The sequence below is a fragment of the Chiloscyllium plagiosum genome, chromosome 17, assembly GCF_004010195.1.
Source record: "Chiloscyllium plagiosum isolate BGI_BamShark_2017 chromosome 17, ASM401019v2, whole genome shotgun sequence".
Classification (NCBI taxonomy): domain Eukaryota; kingdom Metazoa; phylum Chordata; class Chondrichthyes; order Orectolobiformes; family Hemiscylliidae; genus Chiloscyllium; species Chiloscyllium plagiosum.
This window is the reverse complement of record NC_057726.1, coordinates 48,536,352-48,560,104: the sequence shown is the minus strand read 5'-3', so window position 1 is coordinate 48,560,104 and position 23,753 is coordinate 48,536,352. Positions and strand designations below refer to the sequence as shown.

The 23,753-nt window shown below is 40.1% G+C and overlaps 1 protein-coding gene across 1 annotated transcript in view; it reads right to left on the bottom strand.

Moving 5' to 3' along the window:
• The window catches only part of mmp2 (matrix metallopeptidase 2), a 30,725-nt gene that overhangs the window by 1,526 nt on the left and 5,446 nt on the right, over positions 1–23,753 (bottom strand). The window contains exons 4-11 of the mRNA XM_043707012.1: positions 16,029–16,157; positions 15,438–15,611; positions 13,356–13,529; positions 11,742–11,915; positions 8,308–8,463; positions 7,623–7,749; positions 1,001–1,137; positions 245–404 (exon numbers count right to left, since the gene is read on the bottom strand). Of these exons, the coding sequence (XP_043562947.1) occupies positions 245–404; positions 1,001–1,137; positions 7,623–7,749; positions 8,308–8,463; positions 11,742–11,915; positions 13,356–13,529; positions 15,438–15,611; positions 16,029–16,157 (1,231 nt within the window). The remainder of the gene's footprint in view (positions 1–244; positions 405–1,000; positions 1,138–7,622; positions 7,750–8,307; positions 8,464–11,741; positions 11,916–13,355; positions 13,530–15,437; positions 15,612–16,028; positions 16,158–23,753) is intronic.

Sequence of the window (23,753 nt, the reverse complement as noted above, 5' to 3'; positions counted from 1 at the left end):
GTTAGGATGAAACATTTTGTCACAGTTGATGAGTGTATAAGTTCATCATATTAAGTTATGAAGGAACATCTTTTTTCAAAAGCTTCATGACATTGTCAATATAAGAACATACATCATCTGCACGCAGTTTGGGAAATCTAAAGCATCAACATTGACACATTTATAAAAGCAAAGCATAATTCCACTACTCAAAGTATGAACTGAAATAAATAAAACTCAATTAATATGTGGAGTATTAGCCTACCTCCAAAACTTGTCACCTGCAAAGATGTAAGTCTTCTTGTTTTTCTTCCAGTTAAAAACTGCATCAATATGTGGCAAATCATCTGGTAGCCCCAGTGTGGAGATTTTCTTGGGATATCCACTCTCCAGGTCACTGGCAGTGTAAAGCCAGTGCTGATCTCCTAAATAAGCACAGCCATTGAATACTAGTAAGTACGGTAATTAACTATTCTTAATCTTAATATACATGTGCTCTGCAAAACAAATAATTCATCAGACTCATGTAAATTTGAGTAAGGTGTCATTTTTGTCTTGTAAGAGCTGGATCCAAGTTCTGAATAAAAAGATTGATAAATAGATTTATCCAACTTTGGTCTCAGGCTATTTCTTCATGCAGTGCAAGTGTTGAATTCTCTTTCACATTTTACATAATTCTTGATCATTATTTCTTCTATTTGTGACCTTGTGACAGTGAAAGGTCAAAGCATGAAAAATGTTTATTTTTGAAATTTCCTTTAATCTATTCCACTACGCGCATGTAGAGTGTATGGCAGAATTTAGAAGTAGTTTTACAAAAGTAATGTCAAATGTTTGCTATGTACATGGGCATATTTTGATATCACAACCAGGATGTACTAATGAGATAAGTGGTCTTAAAAGGAAAATGATGTGATCGATCAAATCATTTTGACCAAGTTTGAATATGTATTCACAAGCTTTTTTTGACAAAAGAAAGTTTTTTTAACTGAATCCAAATATTTAATATTGAAATTAATACCTGCAAAGAATACAGCTTTGTCAGTTAAAGGCTCCTGATAGGCAGCATCAATCTTTTCAGGCAGATCAGTCCAGTAAGTAGCAACTAGCATTGGTCCCAGGGGTTTTGACCGGGGATTTCTGGTTCTCCACAAGAATCTAAGCAGCACAAAAGACTTTAGGAAATGTACAATAGACCTATTCATCAGTACATCTGTTTCTAATTATCATCAGCAAAGTGAATACCAGCTGCAGAAGTTCCTTATTTCAGCATCTGCAAGAGGATGCTCATTAAAAGATTACGTTTTTTTAAATCTAAATAACAAGATGCTTCTATAAATTTAATAAAAGGAAAGTGCAAAAAGTCTACTTGACAACTTTAGAGAATACCTTGGCCATCTGTAAACGGCTGATTCTATTAATGAAAATAAGCTAATGTGGAAGATCATAAAAAGTTAACCAAACTTCTCCAATGCAGTGATAAAGAAATTAAATAACAATGAATTTGTAATGAAACCTTGGTGTCACCTAATCATCTATCCTTGGTCCTTATTATTTTTCATCTACATGCTGTTCCTTGGCAGAATTATCCAAAGGTACAGCATTAGCTTTCACACATACATACAACACCTCACTCAAACACGTCACTGTTGCAAAACTGTCAATAGTATACTTGTCCAGCAACCAGCACGTGTATTATTTATTGGGTAGATTATCTCACTCATTGGTAGCTGAAACCCTGAGTCATACCTTTGTTATCTCTATTCCACAGCACTTCATTGCTGATCTTCCACATGCTGCCCTCTATAAATGTGAAGTCATCAAAACCTCTGCTGTCTGTGTCTTAACGCATAGCATGTCCTACCCCACCACCACTGTGCTCACTCATTGACTGACTCCTGGTCAAGCAACATCTTGATTTAAATATCATCCTTATTTCAAATGTATCCATTGTTTTAAAGCTCTCTATCCCTTTAATCTCCACCAGCTCCACAACCTTGTGAGATTATTCTATGAGCATGTCTAACAAATAGACATACTGTACAAGGTTTGTTCCCAAGAGTGAAATCTTAGAAGTCTCGACAGCAGAAAATCTGGCTGGTGTTATAAAGCATTAGCATAACTGCACGGTTTCAATCTGCATTACAGCATCATTGTTACAATTTCATATTTACAGTCGCTTCTGCTATAACGTGGTAGTTCTGTTCTTGTGCAATCCCATGTTATAAGAAAATCACGTAATGGGGCCAGAATTGTGTTATAACCAAAGAATTGATTCTTAGTCTACTACAGGAGAAGAAGATTGTAGTTTGGCATCTGGTAAGTGACTAAGATCTGTTCTACTCCTAAGGTTCACAGAGTACTGCAACTGATAATATGGTTACTAAGATATATTTAAAAAATTGAACGGAATAATTAAACCATTGCTTGGAAGGAATTACCAATGGAAGGAGAAGTGATGTATTATAGGTGTAGCAGGTGGGAATTCCTGATTGCCAGTTTGGTCCACAATAAGTGTGTCGAGCAGTTTTGGCTCAGAGTTGATCAGCTGGAGACTGAAATACAGACATTGCGACACCTCAGGGGGGTGACAAAGTTAGCAGGATTCTTTGTACCAGGAGGCAGTCACACTGGCACAGTGGCGAGCACTGTTGCCTCATAGCACCAGTGACCTGGGTTTGATTCCAGCCTCGGGTGATTGTCTGTATGGAGTTTGCACCTTTCTCCCCGTCTGTATGGGTTTCCTCCAGGTGCTCCGGTTTCCACCCACAGTCCAAAGATGTGCAGGTTAGGTAGATTGGTCATGCTGAATTGTCCCATTGTGTGTGTCTAGGTGGAGTTATGCGGTCAGGGTAGGAGGCTAAGTCTGAGTAGAGTGCTCTTTGTAAGGTCAGTGCAGACTCTCAGGGCTGAATGGACTCTCTTTCTACACTGTAGGGATTCTATATTTCGTAGGGGTAATTTGTCTGATTCAGAGACAGAATGTTTTAATTGCAAGTGAGGGGATCCAGGGATCATGAGCATAGGAATATGAGCCTTTGCAATGGTCCATCAAATGCGAGGTTCTTTCAGGTAGTCTGAATAAACTTGAAGGCTGCAGGATGGACCATGGAACAGTTACACAGGAAACTATTTGTTAGAGAAGAATAAGAAAGAATACAGTGGTAATGTAGAACAGTATAATGAAGAGGATTGCCACTACTCTCTGCAGCAAGGAGGTTAAGTTAAAAAAACTGCACTGCCTGCCTGGTACCAGAGTTTAGGAGATCTCCTCAGAGATAGAAGACCTTGCAACAGGAGGGGGAGGATCCAATCATCATGGTCCATGTAGGTACTACTGACAAAGCAAGATAAAAGGAAGAGGTTCTGTATAGTCAGTATGAAGAGTTTGGCACCAAATTAAGAACCAAAAACCCAAAGGTCATTGTCTCTATATGTCATGAGCCTATTGCAAAATGGGCAAATCAGATTAGAGAGATGAATGTGTGGCTCAAGACTCATGTGGATGAAGTTGGTTCTGGTTTATGGGATATTGGTACTAGTACTGGGGAAAGAAACATTTGTACAGTTGGGATGGTCTCAATCTCCAAGGTACTTAGAATCATAGAATTGCTACATGGCAGACAGAGGCCATTCAGCCCCTTGCATCTGCATCAACCTTCCAAAGAGCATTCTACCCAAACATTACTGGATGTTGTTTACATGGACTTTACTGAAGTATTTGACAAGGTCTCTCATGGTAGGCTGATTCAAAAGATTAAGTCACATGGGATTCATGATGAGTTGGTAAATTGATTTGGTCATAGACGTCAGAGAGTAGTTGTTGAGGGATGTATATCTGACTGGAAATCTGCGACCTTTGCTGCTTCTAATTTAGATAAGTAATTTGGATGAAGATATACGTGGTCCGATTAGTAAGTTTGCAGATAACACAAATTGGTGGAATGAACATGTTTGTTAAAGAATACAGCAGGGTATAGATCAGTTGGAAAGTTGTACTGAGAAAATGGCAGATAGAGTTTAATCTGGACAAATGTGAGGTGATGCATTTCACGAGGTGAAAGACAAGAGTGAAGTGTACAGCCGGACAGTTCTGGTTGCCATGCTATAGAAAGGATATTATTAAATTGGAGAGGGTTAAGAAAAGATTTACCAGGATGTTGCCAGGAATGGAAGGTTTGAGTTATAAAAGATAGACTGGATAGACTGGAACTTCCTTCATGGGAGCATAGAATGTCGAAGTGGGACCCTATAGAAATATACAAAATCATGGCGGGCATAGATAAGGGGGGGACATCAAAACTAGGAGCTATATTTTTAAGGTGAGAGGAGAAAGTTTTAAAAAGGAACATGAGGAGCAATTTTTTTTTACCAAGAGTGGTTCGTATGTGGAATGAACTGTCGGAGGAAGTGATGGATGCTGGTACAGTTATACCATTTAAAAATACATTTACAGCATTCAGATAAGTACATGAATAGGTTTGGAGTGTTATGACCAAATGCAGGCAAATGGGACTTGGTCAATGTGGACTAGTTGGACCAAAGGATCTGTTTCCATGTTGTATGACTCTACGCTCCTTAGAAGCATAACAAAATAAACAAGTTGGTCCTATAGAGAGTGAGATAGGAGAATTAATAACAGAAATTAAGGAGATGACAGATGAATCAAACAAATATTTATTCCAGTTTTCACTATAAAAGGATAGAAGTAACATTTCAGAAACAGTAACAAGTAACGAAATGGAAGGAAGGGAATAGCTCAAGAAAGTCACAATCAAGACAGAAGTGCTACTGGGTAAACTATCGAAGGTGCAGGCTGAGAATTGCTCAGGTGCTGATGGACTTCATCCTAGGGTTCTAAAAGAAATGGCTAGTGAGAAGATTGATGGATTGTTTTCATTTTCTAAAATCCTCTTGATTTGAGACATTCCTATTAGATTGTATGATAACAATTGCAACTATTTATTCAGCAAGGTTAGACAGAAAGCAAGAAGTTACAGGACTGTTACCCTAACATTTGCTATAGGGAAATTATTAGAAGCCATTATTAAAGAAGGTATAGCAGGGCACTTGGAAAAATTCAAAGAAATCAGGCAGAATGAACATGATTTTGTGAAAGAAAAATCCTGTTTAACTAATCAGTTGAAGTTGTTTCAGGAGATAATACATGCTATGGATAAATAGGAAATCAGTGGAATTCCAGAAGGCATTTGGTAATGTGCCACATGAAGCATGACTGCAGAAAATAAAAGCTTGTGGTATGGGTGGTAGCTTATTGGCAAGGATAGAGGATTACTTAGTTAGGTTGAAGAAGAGATTAGGCAAAAGGAGTCTTTTTCACGTCGGAAAGATGTAACGAGTGGTGTTCCACAGGGATCAGTCTTGGGACCTCAACCAATTACAATTTATATAAATGACTGAGTTGAAGGGACACGACGTATGGTTGCCAAATGTACTAATGACACAAAGACAGACTGGAACTAAGCTGTGAAGAAGACATAAGGAGGCTACATAAAAAAAAATGAGTAGCTTAAGTGAGTGTGCAAAGATGTGGCAAATGGAGTATCCTGTGGGAAAATGTGAAATTGTCTATTTTAGCAGAAATAATTTAAAAATCATTTTATTTAAATGGCAAGAGATTGCAGAGCTCAGAAATGCAGATGAATCCTGGTGTCCTCATGCATGGATGACAAAAGTTAGTATGCAGGTACAGCAATTAATTTGGAAAACTAGTACAATATTATTATTTACCAGGAGGGTAACTAACTTCAAACGTAGAGAGGTTTTACTCAGTTATTGGTGCAACTACTTCTGGATCATACACAGAACTGGTCACCTTATTTCAGGAATGATGTAACTGCGTTGGATATAGTTCAGAGAGGGCTTACTAGATTAATACCTGGAAAGACCAGGTTGTCTTATGAGGAGAGGCTGGATAGACTAGGTCTAGTATCCACTGGAGTTTAGAAGAGTAAGGAATAGCTTGATTGAAATATCCAAGATCCTGAAGGATCTTGACAGGGTAGATTTGGAGATGATGTATTCGCTTATGGGACAATCTAGAACTAGCAGATACTGTTTAAAACTTGTGGCAGAGATTAGGCAAAAACATTCCCTCAGAGGGTTGACAGTCTTTGGAACTCTTCCTAAAATAGGTGAAAACATTGGAAACACTGTCCTTGAACATTCTTTTATACCGATGTAGATAGATTCTTCTCAAGCAAGAGGGGACATGTTATCAGGGGTTGTTTGAATACAATCCGATCAGCCCCACGATCTTGATAATTGGCACATCAAGTCTGAGGGGCTGAATGGCCTTTTCATGCCCTTAATTTATATGTTGTTGCATATTGGATCTCAATTAGTTGACTGCAGGTGGAGACCTTTTGATAAGGATGATGTGGAAAACCATATCTAAAACTAAGGGCAGGGATAGTTTACCACTGTCACAGAGGATGCATTTGTGATTTTAAGAACCTTTTGTGGGAGAAGCAGCTATTTCTAGCTTGATCGCTAGTAATTCTTTTGAAGCGATCCTAACTTCATAAAGGGCTGATGGTTCGGCTACGATTCATTACTGTACTAGTTCAATGCTAGTTTGGAATGTCCCATCAGCCCACTGAACTGTTTAACTTTATGCCGTGTTTATTCCCAGAACAAGAAGTCTGGTTTCTTAGCAGCTTGCCAAAGTTTCCCGCTTTGCAGCATCCCATTACTATACAGGCTACACAGATGTTGAAACAGCCAAGGATAATAAATGCAGCCAATTTTCTCTTGAGGTCTCACACTTTTCTAGAAGTCTCAGAGGTATATTTAACACCTTGACAGCTGACTGCAGGTACAATGTCACAAACCCTTGGGTCAGTCTGAGGCAGATTTTGGATCTTGCCGGTTTTTACAGAACACAGAAGCTTAATGCAATTAATTAGTAACACCGGAAATCAAATATATAAACTTCTTTCAATCAACATTTGCAAAATAAAGCATATCAGTGAAGAAAGAATGTTTAAAAACAAATAGATAATACAGTAATTAAAACTGTTCAGGTTAGGCAGATCGATGTGAATTGGTCTAAGCTAAGTTAGTGGGGGTATGGCCCATTTGGAACAAAGTGCAAGACCCGAGGAGAGAACTGGTAACTAGTTTAGCATGTCACCATGCCATGCCATGCCCAGCCAAAATGATACTCGGCTCCTTTAAAGACAATTAAAATTGATATATGGTAACTTTTAAAGATTTCCAATTTTAGACAACTCCAGCTTTCCAATAGCCAGATTTGAAACACTGTACCCACAACATAAAAAGCTAAACGTTAATAAAGTCAGGTTCTGAGCAGCTCACAGTCCATCTAATTCCATATTATTTTCTTGACGTCTCAACAATCTCAAAGATAACATGGTATACCTCAAATGTTCCACTATCTCTGCCAGAAACAACAGACAGGAGAAACAATGACAATAATCCAGTTGTAGTTTGTGAAGTCAGTTTAAAGAGAAAAACTTGAACAAACTCGAGAGGAAAGCTTGCCTTTTATGGTCATGAAAATCATTGACAGAAAAACGAACAGCCCTTTTCATATTTTGATCAATTTTTATTTCTGTTGACTTATTTAACTGCGGGTTTAAAATGGGAAATTTTCTTACCGATCTTTAAAGAAGAAAATTTCTCCTCTGATATGTGTAATTCCATCAAAAATCAAGGTCTCCTCACAAAGGTTCATAGGAGTGACAGGACCCTGTGTTGGTGGCAAGGGTTTATCAGTTGGTGCACCTGAATGAACCCAGAATAGACAAGATTTGTTTTCAGTTGACAGGAAACACACAATTCAATTCATTTTGTGGATGACTGTTCAGCTCTTTTGACTAGACAACAACACTGAGTCAATAGTATAACATGCCAATGAATCAGTTAAGTACTATATCCTGGCCATGTTTATCTGGAATTTTTCCAGACTTTCTAGCCACTTGTTCCATCTGAGCTGCCTTCGGTCTGATAACCACATTAATCCCTAATAAATAATTCAGTATTTTATCATTCATTGACGATGCTGGTAACTGAGAATTGGAATAAAATTCCAACCTCTTCCACAACAAAGGAAATTTATTGACACTGCGCATTTTGTATTATAGAAATGGTGGTGGAGAATATCAAAACTATATTTAGATGACTGCTCTCATGATTCTTCTCCTTGAAGTAGCACAATCCGAGCAGTCACGTTAATTAATATTGTCTTAAGGGGATTTTAAGCACAATCGAGATTTGCAACATACAAAACAAATATGAAAATTTCTATTATTATTTCTATTATTATTTATATTGTCGCTTTACCATAAAGTTTTTGAATGCCGAGAATGTCATCGTTTGAAAGCCTGAAGTTTTTGGTGTAGGTGTAGATTGGGGCCATTAAAGCTCCAGGATCTTGGGAATGCTCCAAACCAAGCGCATGACCAAATTCATGAGCAGCAACAAGGAAAAGACTGTAGCCTACAAAAGTAACAAGGAGAGATGATGTTTATTGTTAAAGAAAACGGCAGACACATCATGTTGGATATTGCATTTTTTCTTGCAGTAGTTTTGATGGGGAGGGTGAGGGGTGTTCTTGTAAAATAGATCCAGTGGCTAGACTACCAGTTCCCCCAACAACTTTCAAGGTCATCCCCATAATACATCATCAAACTCAACAGCTCATCCTTATGTTCAGTGAATAATTAAGAGTTTGTTTAAAGCTCAATTGATACAAATATTATGCTGTTAACTCCATTATACAGTTACTGTGGGGGCAGGTGGGTGAGGAATCCTCTTTGTTTTCAAAAGTGTTTAAGATTGTGGGCAAGATGCGTGTGCTATCTTTGCGGGTACTGCCCTTTGCCCTCTTCCTTGTGATCCGTGGGTATTTTGAAACCCACCTCCTCCACACCTTATGAGCCACCATAATGTTGCAAAGAAACTCCTGCCCAAAACCATCTAATTCGTCTTACTCCCAAATCTATTGTTGTAAAATCCCATCTGGTTCACTAATGTCCTTCAGGGAAGGAAACTGCCATCCTTACCCTGTCTGGTCTACATGTGACTCCTGACCCACAGCAATGAGGTTGACTTTTTCTGGGTAATAGGAATGGGCAATAAATACTGTCTAGCCAGCGATGCCCTCATCCCATAAATGAATTTTAAAAAATCTGCTCAAACATTCAACAAAAGAAAACCCATTTATCCTAGGAATCTAGTGGATCCTCTCTGAACAGTCTCCAATGCAAGTATACTCATCCTTAAATACTAAAACTGTACACAGTGCTCTTGTTATGGTCTCATCAATGTTCTGCACAGTTGTAGCAGGACTTTCCTACTTTTATAGGAGAAAGTGAGGTCTGCAGATGCTGGAGATCAGAGCTGAAAATGTGTTGCTGGAACAGCGCAGCAGGTCAGGCAGCATCCAGGGGACAGGAGAATCGACGTTTCGGGCATAAGTCCTTCTTCAGGAATACAGCTCTGATCTCCAGCTGATTCTGCAAAATCCAGGCTGTGGAGACCAAATGCTGCTGCAGGTATAATTAGTAAATTCACAAGCACTCTCAAAATGATTTGAACAAGTGCATTACCTTTCAGGATGTCTCGTAGTGCCTCTGAGCCAGAAGCTCTTGGTTCATCTCTAGGTCTTGATGACCAAGGAAGTTGTGTTATTAATGTGGCCAATGCATTGAATATGAACCTATAAATTCTACCAAAGGCAGGTGATAGGCGGTGAAAAGACTCCTGGTCAGCAATGTCATCTCAAGAATGTAGGAGCCTTCACCATCTCTTTCCATTGCTCCCAAACTACAATAGGCATGTTATAGAGCATATTGTGAGATAATGCTGTGGATTTAAGGGGTGTATTTTTTCCTGCTTTTTGTTTTGAAGACAGGTTGTAAGACAGAGGTTCTGAGTAGTCTATCAAAACCAGGAGAATAAACAACTTGTGAGGCTTTGGGTTATTTTTTTAAAACGTTGGAACAATGGAGGCAGCCTGGATGGGTATGACCAGGATTTCTGGTTTTCTTTTTCGTTTTAGATTTAGCTTTAAGCAGCTGCTGTTGTGGGCTTGATGATGTAGAAGCTATCTTTTCCCGCTCCTCGGTTACAGCTAGAAGCTGTAATGACATTAAGGTAGGCAGAATTGTCAATCGTGCTGAATGATGTTGAGGGTTACAGGGGGATATAGATAAGATGCAGAGCTGGGCTGCGAAGTGGCGAATGGAGTTTAATGTGGAAAAGTGAGAGGTAGTTCACTTCGGAAGAAGTAACAGGAATGCAGAGTACTGGGCTAATGGTAAATGTCTTGGCAGTGTAGATGAACAGAGATTTCAGTGTCCAGCTGCATAAATCCCTGAAAGTTGCCACCCAGGTTAATAGGGTTGTTAAGAAGGCATATGATGTGTTGGTGTTTATTGGTAGAGGGATTGAGTTTCAGAGCCAAGACACTGATAAGGCCGCACCTGGAATATTGCGTGCATTTTTGGTCACTGTATTATAGGAAGGATATGGAAGCTTTGGAAAGGGTTCAGCAGAGATTTACTAAGATGTTGCCTGGTATGGAAGAAAGGTATTACTAGGAAAGGCTGCGAGAACGAAGGCTGTTTTCACTGGAGAGAAAAAGTTTGAGAGGTGACTTAATTGAGATGTATAAGATAATCAGAGAGTTAGGTAGGATGGACAGTGAGAGCCTTTTTCCTCAGATGATGAAGGCTAACATGAAGGGACATAGATTTAAACTGAGGAGTGATAGATTTAGGACAGATATCAGGGGTAGTTTCTTTACTCAAATAGTCGGGGGTGGAATGGCCTGCTTGCAACAGTAGTAGACCCGCTGACATTAAGGGCATTTAAATGGGCATTGGACATACATGTGGAAAATAGTGGAATGGTGTAGGATAGATAGGCATCAGATTAATTTCACACGTTGGTGCAACATCAAGGGCCGAAGGGCCTGTACTGTTCTGTAACATTCTACGTTCTAGAAGCTGGGGTTGTTGTGTGCTGCTGTGTGACCTTTGAGACAAATCTATTTTTCTGAATTTGCCTTTTTGCCAAGGGGTAGATTGATGAGACGCTACAATATTGGAACAGTTAATTAGTAATAGTTAATGGATCTACTAGTCTGTTGAATTTTCCAATAGTGTTAAGTTATTCTAAGTTCTCCTTTGTTTTGTTTGTATTTAAACTATGGTGTTTGAATAAATTGTGTTTTGCTTAACATCAAGCAGTTTGACCTGTCGCACTGCATCAGGAACACGGCACTTCACATTATTGTTTAAAATATGAAAAAATTAGGGTCTATGTTACTTTCTCAAAATATTTTGAGGAGGTTGATCTGGTCCATAACAATTGTCACCATGGACTGAGCTCCAAATGATCTGCGACACACCACCAGCATTCAAAATATCCACATTGTTAAGACCAAGACTCTCTCTCACTTGGTATTTATTGCAAGTAACAATCAAGAAGAGCCTTCTACGCTCTAAATTTGCTTCTCTCCCCACAGTTGTTGCTAGATCTGCTGAAATTCTCCAGCATTCTCTGTTTTCCAACATCTGCAATATTTTGCTTTTATTTGAGGGGCAATTAACCTATTATCTGCATTTTGTCTGCACCTTCCCTGGCGTCAGCTCTTGGGGTAGGAGAAACCCGGAGCTTCAAACTCGAGACTTCCAAAGTGTTAGGAGTCCTCTGTGTGAAAAGTGCTCCACTCCCTTCTCAATACTGTCCTAATGCCATCTATAACTTACCACTGTCAGGGCAGAAGCCCCACTTGCTGTCCACATCATAGTTTCCAGTGGTTGAACACCACAATAGGCCATCATTACGCCCGCTGCTTGTGCAGGAATCATATGTTTTCCGAAGGAAAGTGAAAGGAAATACACAAGGTGAACCATCTGAGTTTCCTCCAATTGTTGACATGGCTGAAATGCGGGAAATCAGGTATATGAGCAACACAGTAGACGTTTGAAAAAGTTTTCAAATAAAGAAATTACTATAAGATATTGACTTAAAAAGTAATATTTGTCAAACTCTATTTATTCACTGGAGAAATTACTTGAATCAGTTCTGAAAAACAGGATAAACCGACCTTAAAAAGAGATGGAGTAATCAAGGACAGTCAGCATGGATTTATTATGGAAGCATTTTCCAATGGGCATCAAGGATATAATGATAGGTCCATAAGGGACGCCTAGGCCATTCATATAGTCAACGTACCCGTAGTGCAACGTTTCAAGAGCCAGCCTGGTAATCGGCTGCCTCCGTGCTCCCTACTCTACTGTGAACTGTCTGCAGAATTTAAGGATAGAGTTCCAGTCAGAGGGCCCACAGCAATGCTAGGCTGGTAGCCTCCCTCAAGGAGAGGTGGATGCTGCCAAAGCAGGAAGGTGAATATGAGGGCACCTCAAAGTGGAACATCCTCACTTGGTGGGAGATGATGAGGCAGGCTGTGACAAATTTGCTCAAACAATAGAAAAATACTGCTTCCATGGAAACATGACTTCTAAGTTCATCCATTTGCTGGCCCCCTCTTTAGATCAGGCAGGCAATCTCTGGAGAAGCCCTTGGGAAGTAGGAATACATCAGTGAGCTGTCCTGATGTGCTTTCCCTAATTTATGAGCCTTCCTATCTCCATGCTGTTCCCCTTTGGTGACAGAAATTCAGGTTTGGTCATTTGAATGGTTTACTTGATTCAGAATCATCATAGCACAATACAGAAATGTTCATTGTGCACATGTTGCTGACAAAAGTTTTGACACATCATTTTACATAATTGCCGACTTCTGTCATTACATTCTGAAACACTACAGATAATGTAGTTCTTGATAGCAATGAGTTTTCTGGAGTGTTGGAAGATCCTTTTCTGAATGGGATGCATATTTGGTTGTTTTACAGTAATACTGAAGTCATATGGTGCTACCTGGAATGCTCAAATCCCTTTAAAACAAAGCACATTTTGCCAAGTGTAAATGCAACTGAAGGACCAAACTTTGCTACATGACAAACAGAACTGCCTTGAAGACAGAAATGAACCATTGCAGTGACCAACCTTCGAGTTTTACTCCCTGTTGCTTTTGTACTAGGAGGATGAATAGAAACTTGCTGGTTGATTAGTGTGATAGTTCTTACAGTCAATAAAACACCAAATGTTCCAAATGTTCCACCCATGTAATGATCCAGCACTGCTGGCCTGGCATTTCATCAACTTTTTTAGCATTCCTGGCACTCAGCTTTGCAACTTGGGAAAACTTAAGGTCAAGTGTGTTTTCAAGGAATTACATTGTTGATTAATAGATGAAGAATATCTCACAAACAGTGGAGCCCACCTTCTGTTCATGCATCACGCACAAACGGTTAATACCTTGGTCTGGACAGAATCCATATTTTCTGTCTGTGTCATAATTGCTCGTTGTGCTACACCACCGGTAGCCATCCGATCTTCCTTCTGTTGTGCAGCTATCGTACTGCCTGTTTTCAAAGGTGAAAGGAAATGAGCATGGCTCTCCACCAGCATTTCCTCCCATTGTAAAAAGCACTGTAAGGACCCAAAACAATCACATAGGGTATCAGAGTTTGAGTTTTGGAGGAAACAACAAAATCAGACTGATAACAATTTAGTTCCAAAATTGATCAAACAGATGTGAAGAAGAATATTCCTGACTTGTTTTTTTTTGTTTAAAATGAAGAACTTAAAAAAAATTATTTCATTGTTGTTGCTGTTAAAGAACATCTGTTTCAATGACTCATATTCAACATTAGCCTTCTCCAGCTGCAGTAAATTGGTTGAACCATAGATTATTACGGATACAAGCTGCTGGTTAAACATGGAGCATAAGATCAATTATGGTTATAATAGATTTCAGCATGCTGCTGACTCATGTAAATATGCAGTAACATGAAGTACAAAAACACTTCTTTTGGGCCTGAGTGAAATCACATGTCTACAGTGCTAGACAAAAGCACAAAAACAACAACACCATAAATGGAAATGTTCGGGTTGATAAAAGTGCTGCTCTCAGCCAGAAAAGCTTGCAACATTTCTTCCAGTAAAAAGGTCAGAATATCTTTACGCAGCATTCAAACATGGTGCCCATCAGAACAATTAAACATCTGTGCTATCTAATGTTATATTACATACACCATAAATGCATTGATCTGTTATGTTGGTAACAATATTTCATGGGGTAGTCAGCAGGACTGATAGGGTTGGATCTTGTCAACAGTGACCATAAAGTGTCTCCTGCTGGGTTCACTGTCACTACTTAGGATGGTGGCCCAAGACCCTAAGAATGATTGAGCATTGATAGCTATGTGTTCCAAAACCTCTGGGGAATGGGATGTGGGAGCACTGGGAACAGTCAGGCAGGAACTGGCGAGGAGGCAGTGTGGTTTTTCTACGGGTAGACAGTGCTATGTTCACCAAGATAATCATTATTACCAAAGGTTACCTTTATTGTACTAAAGAGCACCTGAAAAGAAGGTTCTGCCCTTCCCCAGTGCCCACCAAATAGCCCCAAGAGTTTACCTCACAACCATCTCATGTGATGGAAAAATCAAGTGATGGTCAAATGTCAGCAGAGGTTAAAAAGAGGTCCTTAACTGGCTACATAGGTGGCTCAATTGGGCTCCAGGTGGACAGGCACCTGCCATCTTCCAAACTGCATGGTTTGGGAAGATGATGGGGACATCATCTTTACTTACTGTACTTCAGTGGATAGAAGTCTCATCTAATATGGTTATGAGCCACAACGTCCAGGAAAAGTCTGGTTTTCAGTCAAGAGGCAATGATGAGTTGGATTATACCAGTAGGCTGTTAAAACATGCCTCAATAATTAGGGACTTGGTTATGAAGAAAATCAGCTTATTTGAATTATTGACTATGCAACAGCATTATGGGTCTGTTGCACTGTGCTTCAGCATGAGTCCCTGATTTTCGAGACAGGAGCTTGCAAACATTAACCCTGATTCTCTCTTCACACGTGGTGTTGGACCTGCTGAGTATTTTCAGCATTTTCTGTTGTTTATGGCCTTGCTCATCCACAATTCATGTCTTCAGGGGCTAAAACTTCTCCAATGTCAAATTTTCATTCCATGAATAAATTCTTACATGGCCTCTACCCTCTCAAATATTCTCCAAGCTGACAACTCCCATATTAAATTCTATTACTCTAAATTTGGCTTTTTAGGCATCTATCTTTTATCTACACCCACCCCTCTGACAGTAATAACATGAACTCCCTAGGTCCCAAGCTGAGAAGGTCCCTTCCTAAATTTTACATCTCTCCATCTCAGTTAAAGTCTCTTTGATCAAGCTTTGATTACTCATCTGCATCTATTTTTGTTCAAACATGGTTTGATGAAACTGGCACTTACTTTCCTATGTCACAAAATACAATAGCTTGTGTTGATGAATAGAAAACACAGGTTAAGACTGAAAACTTACATTCATGAGGACAGAATCCATATTTTGCGTCTGCATCAAAATTATAAGTTGTGGAACACCATGGGAAGCCATCGCTACGGCCTTCTGTGGTGCAACTATGGTATTCCTTACCATTAAACAGAAAAGGAAATTTGCAAAATTCCCCTTCTGCATTCCCAAACCTTGTCTTAACAACTGTGAAATACAAATGTTGAAAGACTCCAAATCAGTAATTACAATCTATTTACACTAATATTTCACAATTATGATTACAAAATCTAATAAATTTAGTATCATTTGACTAATGTTAGCTAGTATTGCATTGGTCAAAGAGTAGATAATAATATTAATTGTAATAGAAGTTTTTGTGTAGATTAAATATGTGGACACTTAATTACAGCTTGGGATTTGAGGACACCTCATGATCATGAAACAATGTCCAAAACCGAGCAACATTAAAAGTCATCTCTTATTGTGTTATAACAAGTATAGTATATGCGGCAGCATGTGAAATACATTGCTACTAGATAAGTTTAATATTTGATGACTGGTTTCAAATTACAAATAAAACAGTAAATATGCAACTAAAGTTAATCTACTATAGATATGTACCTCGTCCTTCACCCAACGTCCAGAACTCATCATCATCAAAATGAGAATCACCACCAATTCCTGTTGCTGGGGCAAAAGCATGTGCAAGTAGCCCATCCTTCCCATCAAATGGATATCCATCACCATGCTCTTAAAAAAGTTAAAGTAACACTGCCTGGTTAGATTTCATACACATTACTATCTGAAATTAATTACAGTTATCTTTAACAATCTCAAAAATGCTTTATTATTTTGGTGATATTGTAGTCTGTAATTAGAACACGTTACAACCTCACTGGTGGTTTGTTCCAGAAGCTAGACAGGTAGACTTAATCTTTTCAATTTCCAGTGCTATTGTAATACAGAATTGCATAGAGCAAGAGACAGTATATTCCTGTTAGAGTGCAAGGAAAGGCTAATAGGTGTAGAGAATGCAGGAGGACTAGAGAAATTGAGGTTTTGCTTAAAAAAAAAGGAAGTATATATCAGGTATATGGAGAGATTGACAGAATCTTTAGAAGAGCATAATGGCAGTACGAGTATACTTAAGATGGAAATCCGGAGAGCAAAAAGGCGAAAATGAGATAGTTTGGGCAAATAGGGTGAAGGAGAATCCAAAGGGTTTTTATAAATACACAAAGGACAAATGGGTAGTCAGGGAGAGATTAGAGCCCCTCAAAGATCAGCAAGGCAGCCTATGTGTGGAGCCACAGGAGGTGGAGGAGATACGAAACGAGTATTTTGCATCAGTGTTTACTGTGGAGGAGGGCATGGAAGATAGAGAATGTGGGGAAATAGATGGTGACATCCTGAAAAATGTCCATATTACAGAAGAGGAAGTGCTGGATGTCTTGAAATTCATAAAACTGGATAATTCCCCAGGACCTGATCAGGTGTACCCGAGAACTCTTGTGGGAAGCCAGAGAAATGATTGCTGGGCCCCTTGCTGAGATATTTGTATCATCAATAGTCACAGGTGTGATGCCAGAAGACTGGAGGTTGGCTAACGTGGTACCATTATTTAAGAAAGGTGGTAAGGAAAAGCCAGGGAACTATAGACTGGTGAGCCTGACGTTCGTGGTGGGCAAGTTGTTGCAGTAAATCCTGTCCCTCAGGATTCCCATGTATTTGGAAAGGCAAGGACTGATTAGGGATAGTCAGCATGGCTTTGTGCCTGGGAAATGTTATCTCACAAATTTGATGGAGTTTTTTGAACAAATAACAAAGGATTGATGAGGGCAGAGCAGTAGACGTGATCTATACGAACTTCAGTAAAGTGCTCAACAAGGTTCCCATAGGAGACTGGTTAGCAAGGTTAGATCTCATCGAATGCAAGGAGAACTAGCCATTTGGATACAGAACTAGCTTGAAGGTAGAAGACAGAGGGTGGTGGCGGAGGATTGCTTTTCAGACTGGAGGCCCGTAACCAATGGAGTACCACAACGATCGGTGTTGGGTCCATTACTTTTCGTCATTTATCTAAATGATTTGGATGTGAAGATAGGAGGTATAGTTAGTAAGTTTACAGATGACACCAAAATTGGTGGTGTAGAGGACAGCGAAGAAGGTTGCCTCAGAATACAATGGGATCTTGATCAGCTGGGCCAACGGGCTGAGGAGTGGCAGATGAAGTTTAATTTAGATAAATGTGAGGTGGAAAAGCAAATCATTGCAGGATTTATACACTTAATAGTAAGGAAGTGTTGGTGAATAAAGAGACCTTGGAGTGCAGGTTCATAGTTCCTTGAAAATAGAGTCGCAGATAGATAGGATAGTGAAGAAGACGTTGGTTATGCTTTCCTTTATTGGTCAGTGTATTGAGTATAGGAGTTGAGAGGTCATGTTTCTGCTGGACAGGATATTGGTTCGACCACATTTGGAATATTGCATGCAGTTCTGGTCTCCTTCCTATCGGAAAGATGTGTGAAACTTGAAAGGGTTCAGAAAAGATTTACAAGGATGTTGCCAGGGTTGGAGAATTTGAGCTATAGGGAGAGGCTGAATAGGCTGGGGCTGTTTTCTCTGGAGCGTCGGAGGCTAAGGGGTGACGTTTTAGAGGTTTATAAAATGATGAGAGGCATGGATAGGATAAGTAGACAAAGTATTTTCCCTGTGGTGGGCGAGTCAAGAACTAGAGGGCATAGGTTTAGGGTGAGAGGGGAAAGATATAAAAGAAATCTAAGGGGCAACGTTTTCAAACAGAGGGTGGTACATTTGTGAAATGAGCTGCCAGCGGAAGTGGTGAAGGCTGCTTCAATTACAACATTTAAAAGGTGTCTGAATGTGTATATCAATCGGAAAGGTTTACAGGGAAACGGGTCTAGTGCTGGCAAATGGAATCAGATTAGGTTAGGATATCTGGTCAGCATGGACAAGTTGGACCGAAGAATCTGATTCCGTGCTGTACATTTCCATGACTCTGTGACCTAAGGAAGATGCATAAGAAATTACAATAGTAAACTTAGAATGGGAATGTAATATGCAAACAATTGAATTTCATTCTGTATTTGTCCATGTTAGATTGAATGATTGTATCCCTTACAATGTTGTGTTGTGTAAGTGTTCGGGATATCACAGAATCTTAGAATCCCTACAGTGTCGAAACAGGTCATTTGGCCCAACAAGTCCATGCCGACCCTCTGAAAAGTATCCCCATCCCCAAGATCCATTCCCCTACCCTACCTCTACATGTACCCCTCCTAATACACCTAACCTACACATTTCTGAACACTGTGGGCAATTTAGCATGGTGTGCAAATTTGTGGATGACATAAAGCTATGTGTGAATGTTAGATTTCTAAAGGATCTTAGCAGCTTCAAGAAGATTTCAATCTCATTGAAATAGGTCCACATTTGGCAAACGATGCTCAACTTAGAAAAATAAAATGTTATGCATGAGAGGCTTCATTACAGGAAACAACATTCCAGCCAATGGTAATTGAAAAAGAGCGAGATATTGTACACACTTTTGAAAGGTTCATGATCAGTTTTGTGAAACTATAGCTGAAGCAAACAAGGTTCTAGGTTGTATCATGGTACAATTTGCACCAAGCATACAATCTTGTCTTTATTTGGAGGTGCCAGTGTTGGACTGGGATGTACAAAGTTAAAAATCACACCACGTTTATTTGGAAGCACGATCTTTCAGAGCGTAAGACCTGGTTAGAGTTTGAGAAGACAGTGCTCCATTTTGGCCTCTTCATAAAATGAGAATATTGCAGCTTTGGAAACTGTGCAGAGAAAGTGCCAGATTAATTCCAAGATAAAAGAGTTGAGTTGGCTAGATAAGCTTTGCTTTAGAATATTATAGACTCAGAGGTGATTTGATTGATAAAATAACGTGAGGAATAGTTTGTGTTTCCCTGGGTCATTGTTTTTAGTTGGATAGATAGGAAGGCCAGTTGTATTTTGCATAAGTACAAAGCTAGGTTAGATGTTAATGAACTTTGCTTTTCCAGAAGAATAGTGAATTAGTGGAACAGTTTGCCAACTCATACAAACAGAAAGTGTTGAAGGAACTCAGCGTTTCTGGCAGCATCTGTAGAGAAAGAAACAGAGATGACATTTCGAGTTCTTTATATCTCTTCCTCAGAACTTAACAGAGAGTGGAAAAGGATAGGTTTTGTGCTGCAGAAAATGCCAGTCAGTCTTATATTGGTGGTGGGCAAATTCTTGGAGAAGACTCTGAGATACAAGATTTATAATTATTTGAAAAAAGCATAGCTTGATTAGAGATAGTCAGCATGGCTTTGTGAGGGTGCAGAGCCTTGTTGAATTCATTGAGGATGTGACAAAACACATTGATGAAGGTCGAACAGTAGATATGGTGTATATGGATTTTAGCAAGGTGTTTGATTATGTTCCCCATGGCAGGCTCATTCAGAAAGTAAGGAGGCATGGGATACAGGGAAATTTGGTTGTCTGGACACAGAATTGACTTGCCTATCGAAGACAGAGGGTGGTAGTAGATGGAAGGTATTCAGCCTGGAGATTGGTGGCCAGTGGTGTTCCACAGGGATTTGTTCTGGGACCTCTGCTCTTTGTGATTTTTATAAATGACTTGGATGAGGAAGTGGAATGGTGATAGTAAGTTTACAGATGACACAAAGGTTGGTGGAGTTATGGATAGTGTGGAATACTGTTGTTGGTTGCAACGGGATATTGACAGGATGCAGAGTTGTGCTGAGAAGTGGCAAATGGAGTTCAATCTGGAAAAGTTTGAAATGATTCATTTTGGAAGGTCAAATTTGAATGTAAATTACAGGGTTAAAGGCAGGACTCTTGGCAGTTTGGAGGAACAGAGGGATTTTCGGGTCTTTGTCCATAGACCCCTCAAAGTTGCCACCCAAGTTGATAGGGTTGTAAAGAAAGCATGTGGTATGATGGCTTTCTTTAGCAGGGGGGTTGAGTTTAGGAGCCACGAGGCTATGCTGCAGCTCTATACAACCCTGGTTAAACTACATTTGGAATATTGTGTTCAGTTCTGGTTACCTCATTATCGGAAGGATGTGGAAGCTTTAAAGAGGGTGCACAGCAGATTACTACGATGCTGCTTGGAGTGGAGGGCATGTCATAGAGTCATAGAGGTGTACAGCATGGAAACAGACCCTTCAGTCCAACCCGTCCATGCCAACCAGATATCCCAACCCAATCTAGTCCCACTTGCCAGCACCCGGCCCATATCCCTCCAAACCCTTCCTATACCCATCCAAAGGCCTCTTAAATGCTGCAATTTTACCAGCCTCCACCACTTCCTCTAGCAGCTCATTCCATATACGTACCACCCTCTGTGTGAAAACGCTGCCCCTTAGGTCTCTTTTACATCTTTCCCCTATGCCCTCTAGTTCTGGACTCTCTGATCCCAGGGAAGAGACTTTGCCTATTTACCCTATCTATGCCCCTAAATTTAGTAAACTTCTATAAGGTCACCCCTCAGCCTCTGACGCTCCAGGGAAAACAGCCCCAGACTGTTCAGCCTCTCCCTATAGCTCAAATCCTCTAACCCTAGCAACAATCCTTGTAAATCCTTTCTGAACCCTTCCAAGTTTCACAATATCTTTCTGATAGGAAGGAGACCAGATTTGCATGCAATATTCCAACAGTGGCCGAACTAATGTCCTGTACAGTCGCAACATGACCTCCCAACTCCTGTACTCAATACTCTGACCAATAAAGGAAAGCATACCAAACGCCTTCTTCACTATCCTAACGACCTGTGACTCTACTTTCAAGGAGCTATGAACCTGCACTCCAAGGTCTCTTTGTTCAGCAACACTCCAGAGGACCTTACCATTATAAGACCTGCTAAGATTTGTTTTCCCAAAATGCAGTACCTCGCATTTATCTGAATTAAACTCCATCTACCACTTCTCAGCCCATTGGCCCATCTGGTCAAGATCCTGATGTAATCTGAGGTAACCCTCTTCACTGTCCACTACACTTCCAATTTTGGTGTCATCTGCAAATTACTAACTGTACTTCTTATGCTCGCATCCAAATAAATTTAAGTAAATGACAAAACGTAGAGGGCCCAGCACTGAGCCTTGTGGCACTCCACTGGTCACAGGCCTCCAGTTTGAAAAACAACCCTCCTCCACCACCCTCTGTGTTCTAACTTTGAGCCAGTTCTGTACCCAAATGGCTAGTTCTCCCTGTATTCCATGAGATCTAAACTTGCTAATCAGTCTCCCATGGGGAACCTAGTCAAATGCCTTACTGAAGTCCATATAGATCACATCTACCGCTCTGCCCTCATCAATCCTCTTTGTAACTTCCTCAAAAAACTCAATCAAGTGAGTGAGACATGATTTCCCACTCACAAAGCCATGTTGACTATCCCAGATCAGTCCTTGCCTTTCCAAATACATGTACATCCTGTCCCTCAGGCTCACCGGTCTATAGTTCCCTGGCTTGTCCTTACCACCCTTCTTAAACAGTGGCACCCACGTTTGCCAACCTCCACTCTTCCAGCACTTCACCTGTGACTATTGATGATACAAATATCTCAGCAAGAGGCCCAGCACTCATTTCTCTAGCTTCACAGAGTTCTAGGTACACCTGATCAGGTCCTGGGGATTTATCCACTTTTACCCGTTTCAAGACATCCAGCACTTCCTCCTTTGTAATCTGGACATTTTGCAAGATGTCACCATCTATTTCCCTACATTTATATCTTCCATATCCTTTTCCACAGTAAATACTGATGCAACATACTCATTTAGTATCTCCCCCATTTTCTGTGGCTGCACACTGTGGTGAAACGGTTAAAAATTATGTCCCAATACATGTGTGAATCTAACCGGAATGGAGGTGTTGCTTAGTCCCGTGTGAATCTTATTACACACCTCCCCGTGTGAATCTTCTTATCTGTATGTAACCAGAATGGAATGTGTTTTTTAGCCTTGCTCTGCTGTTCACATGAATGTTTATATCTGGAAAAGAGTATATCAGCTGGAAAAGTCTCCAGTTCGGTGAGTCTGCTCCGGGGTTACGTTTAACCGCCGAGCGTGGGTTGTTTGCAACCGCTCTACGAGAACTGACGGCTCCCAGTTCCGGTAACATGTAGAGTGAGTATAAGCCAGACCCGTTGTATGAAACCTTGTTGTGGCGACGCTGCGGGGAATAAAATGCCCATATTCTAGCAGACTCGCCTCTTGGTCGTTTGTTCTGTGTCAGACTACTCTCCTACGAACCTGACCTTGAGAATTTTTTAAAACACACACAAAGGCCGTCTTGCTAATCTTTGAGGGGCCCTTTTGTCCTTAATATATTTGTAAAAACTCTTTGGATTCTCCTTAATTCTATTTGCCAAAAGCTATCTCATATCCCCTTTTTGCCCTCCTGATTTCCCTCTTAAGTATACTCCTTTATACTCTTAAGGATTCACTCGGTCTATACCTTACATATGCTTCCTTCTTTTTCTTAACCAAACCCCCAATTTCTTTAGTCATCCGGCATTCCCTATACCTACCAGCTTTTCCTTTCACCCCAGTAGGAATATACTTTCTCTGGATTCTCATTATCTCATTTCTGAAGGCTTCCCATTTTCCAGCCGTCCTTTTACCTGCGAACATCTGCCCCCAATCAGCTTTTGAAAGTTCTTGCCTAATACCGTCAAAATTGGCCTTTCTCCAATTTAGAACTTCAACTTTTAGATATGGTCTATCCTTTTCCATCATTATTTTAAAGCTAATAGAATTATGGTCGCTGGCCCCAAAGTGCTCCCCCACTGACACCTCAGTCACCTGCTCTGCCTTATTTCCGAAGAGTAGGTCAAGTTTTGCACCTTCTCTAGTAGGTACATCCACATACTGAATCAGAAAATTGTCTTGTACACACTTAAGAAATTCCTCGCCATCTAAATCTTTAACACTACGGCAGTCCCAGTCTATGTTTGGCAAGTTAAAATCCCCTACCATAACCACCCTATTTCTTACAGATAGCTGAGATCTCCTTACAAAATAGTTTCTCAATTTCCCTCTGACTATTAGTAGGTCTATAATACAATCCCAATAAGGTTATCACCCCCTTCTTATTTCTCAGTTCCACCCAAATAACTTCCTTGGATGTATTTCTGGGAATATCCTCCCTCAGCACAGCTGTAATGCTATCCCTTATCAAAAAAGCCACTCCCCCTCCTCTCTTGGCTCCCTTTCCATTCTTCCTGTAGCATTTGTATCCTGGAACATTAAGCTGCCAGTCTTGCCCATCCCTGAGCCATATTTCTGTAATGAATAGAGGTTGAGA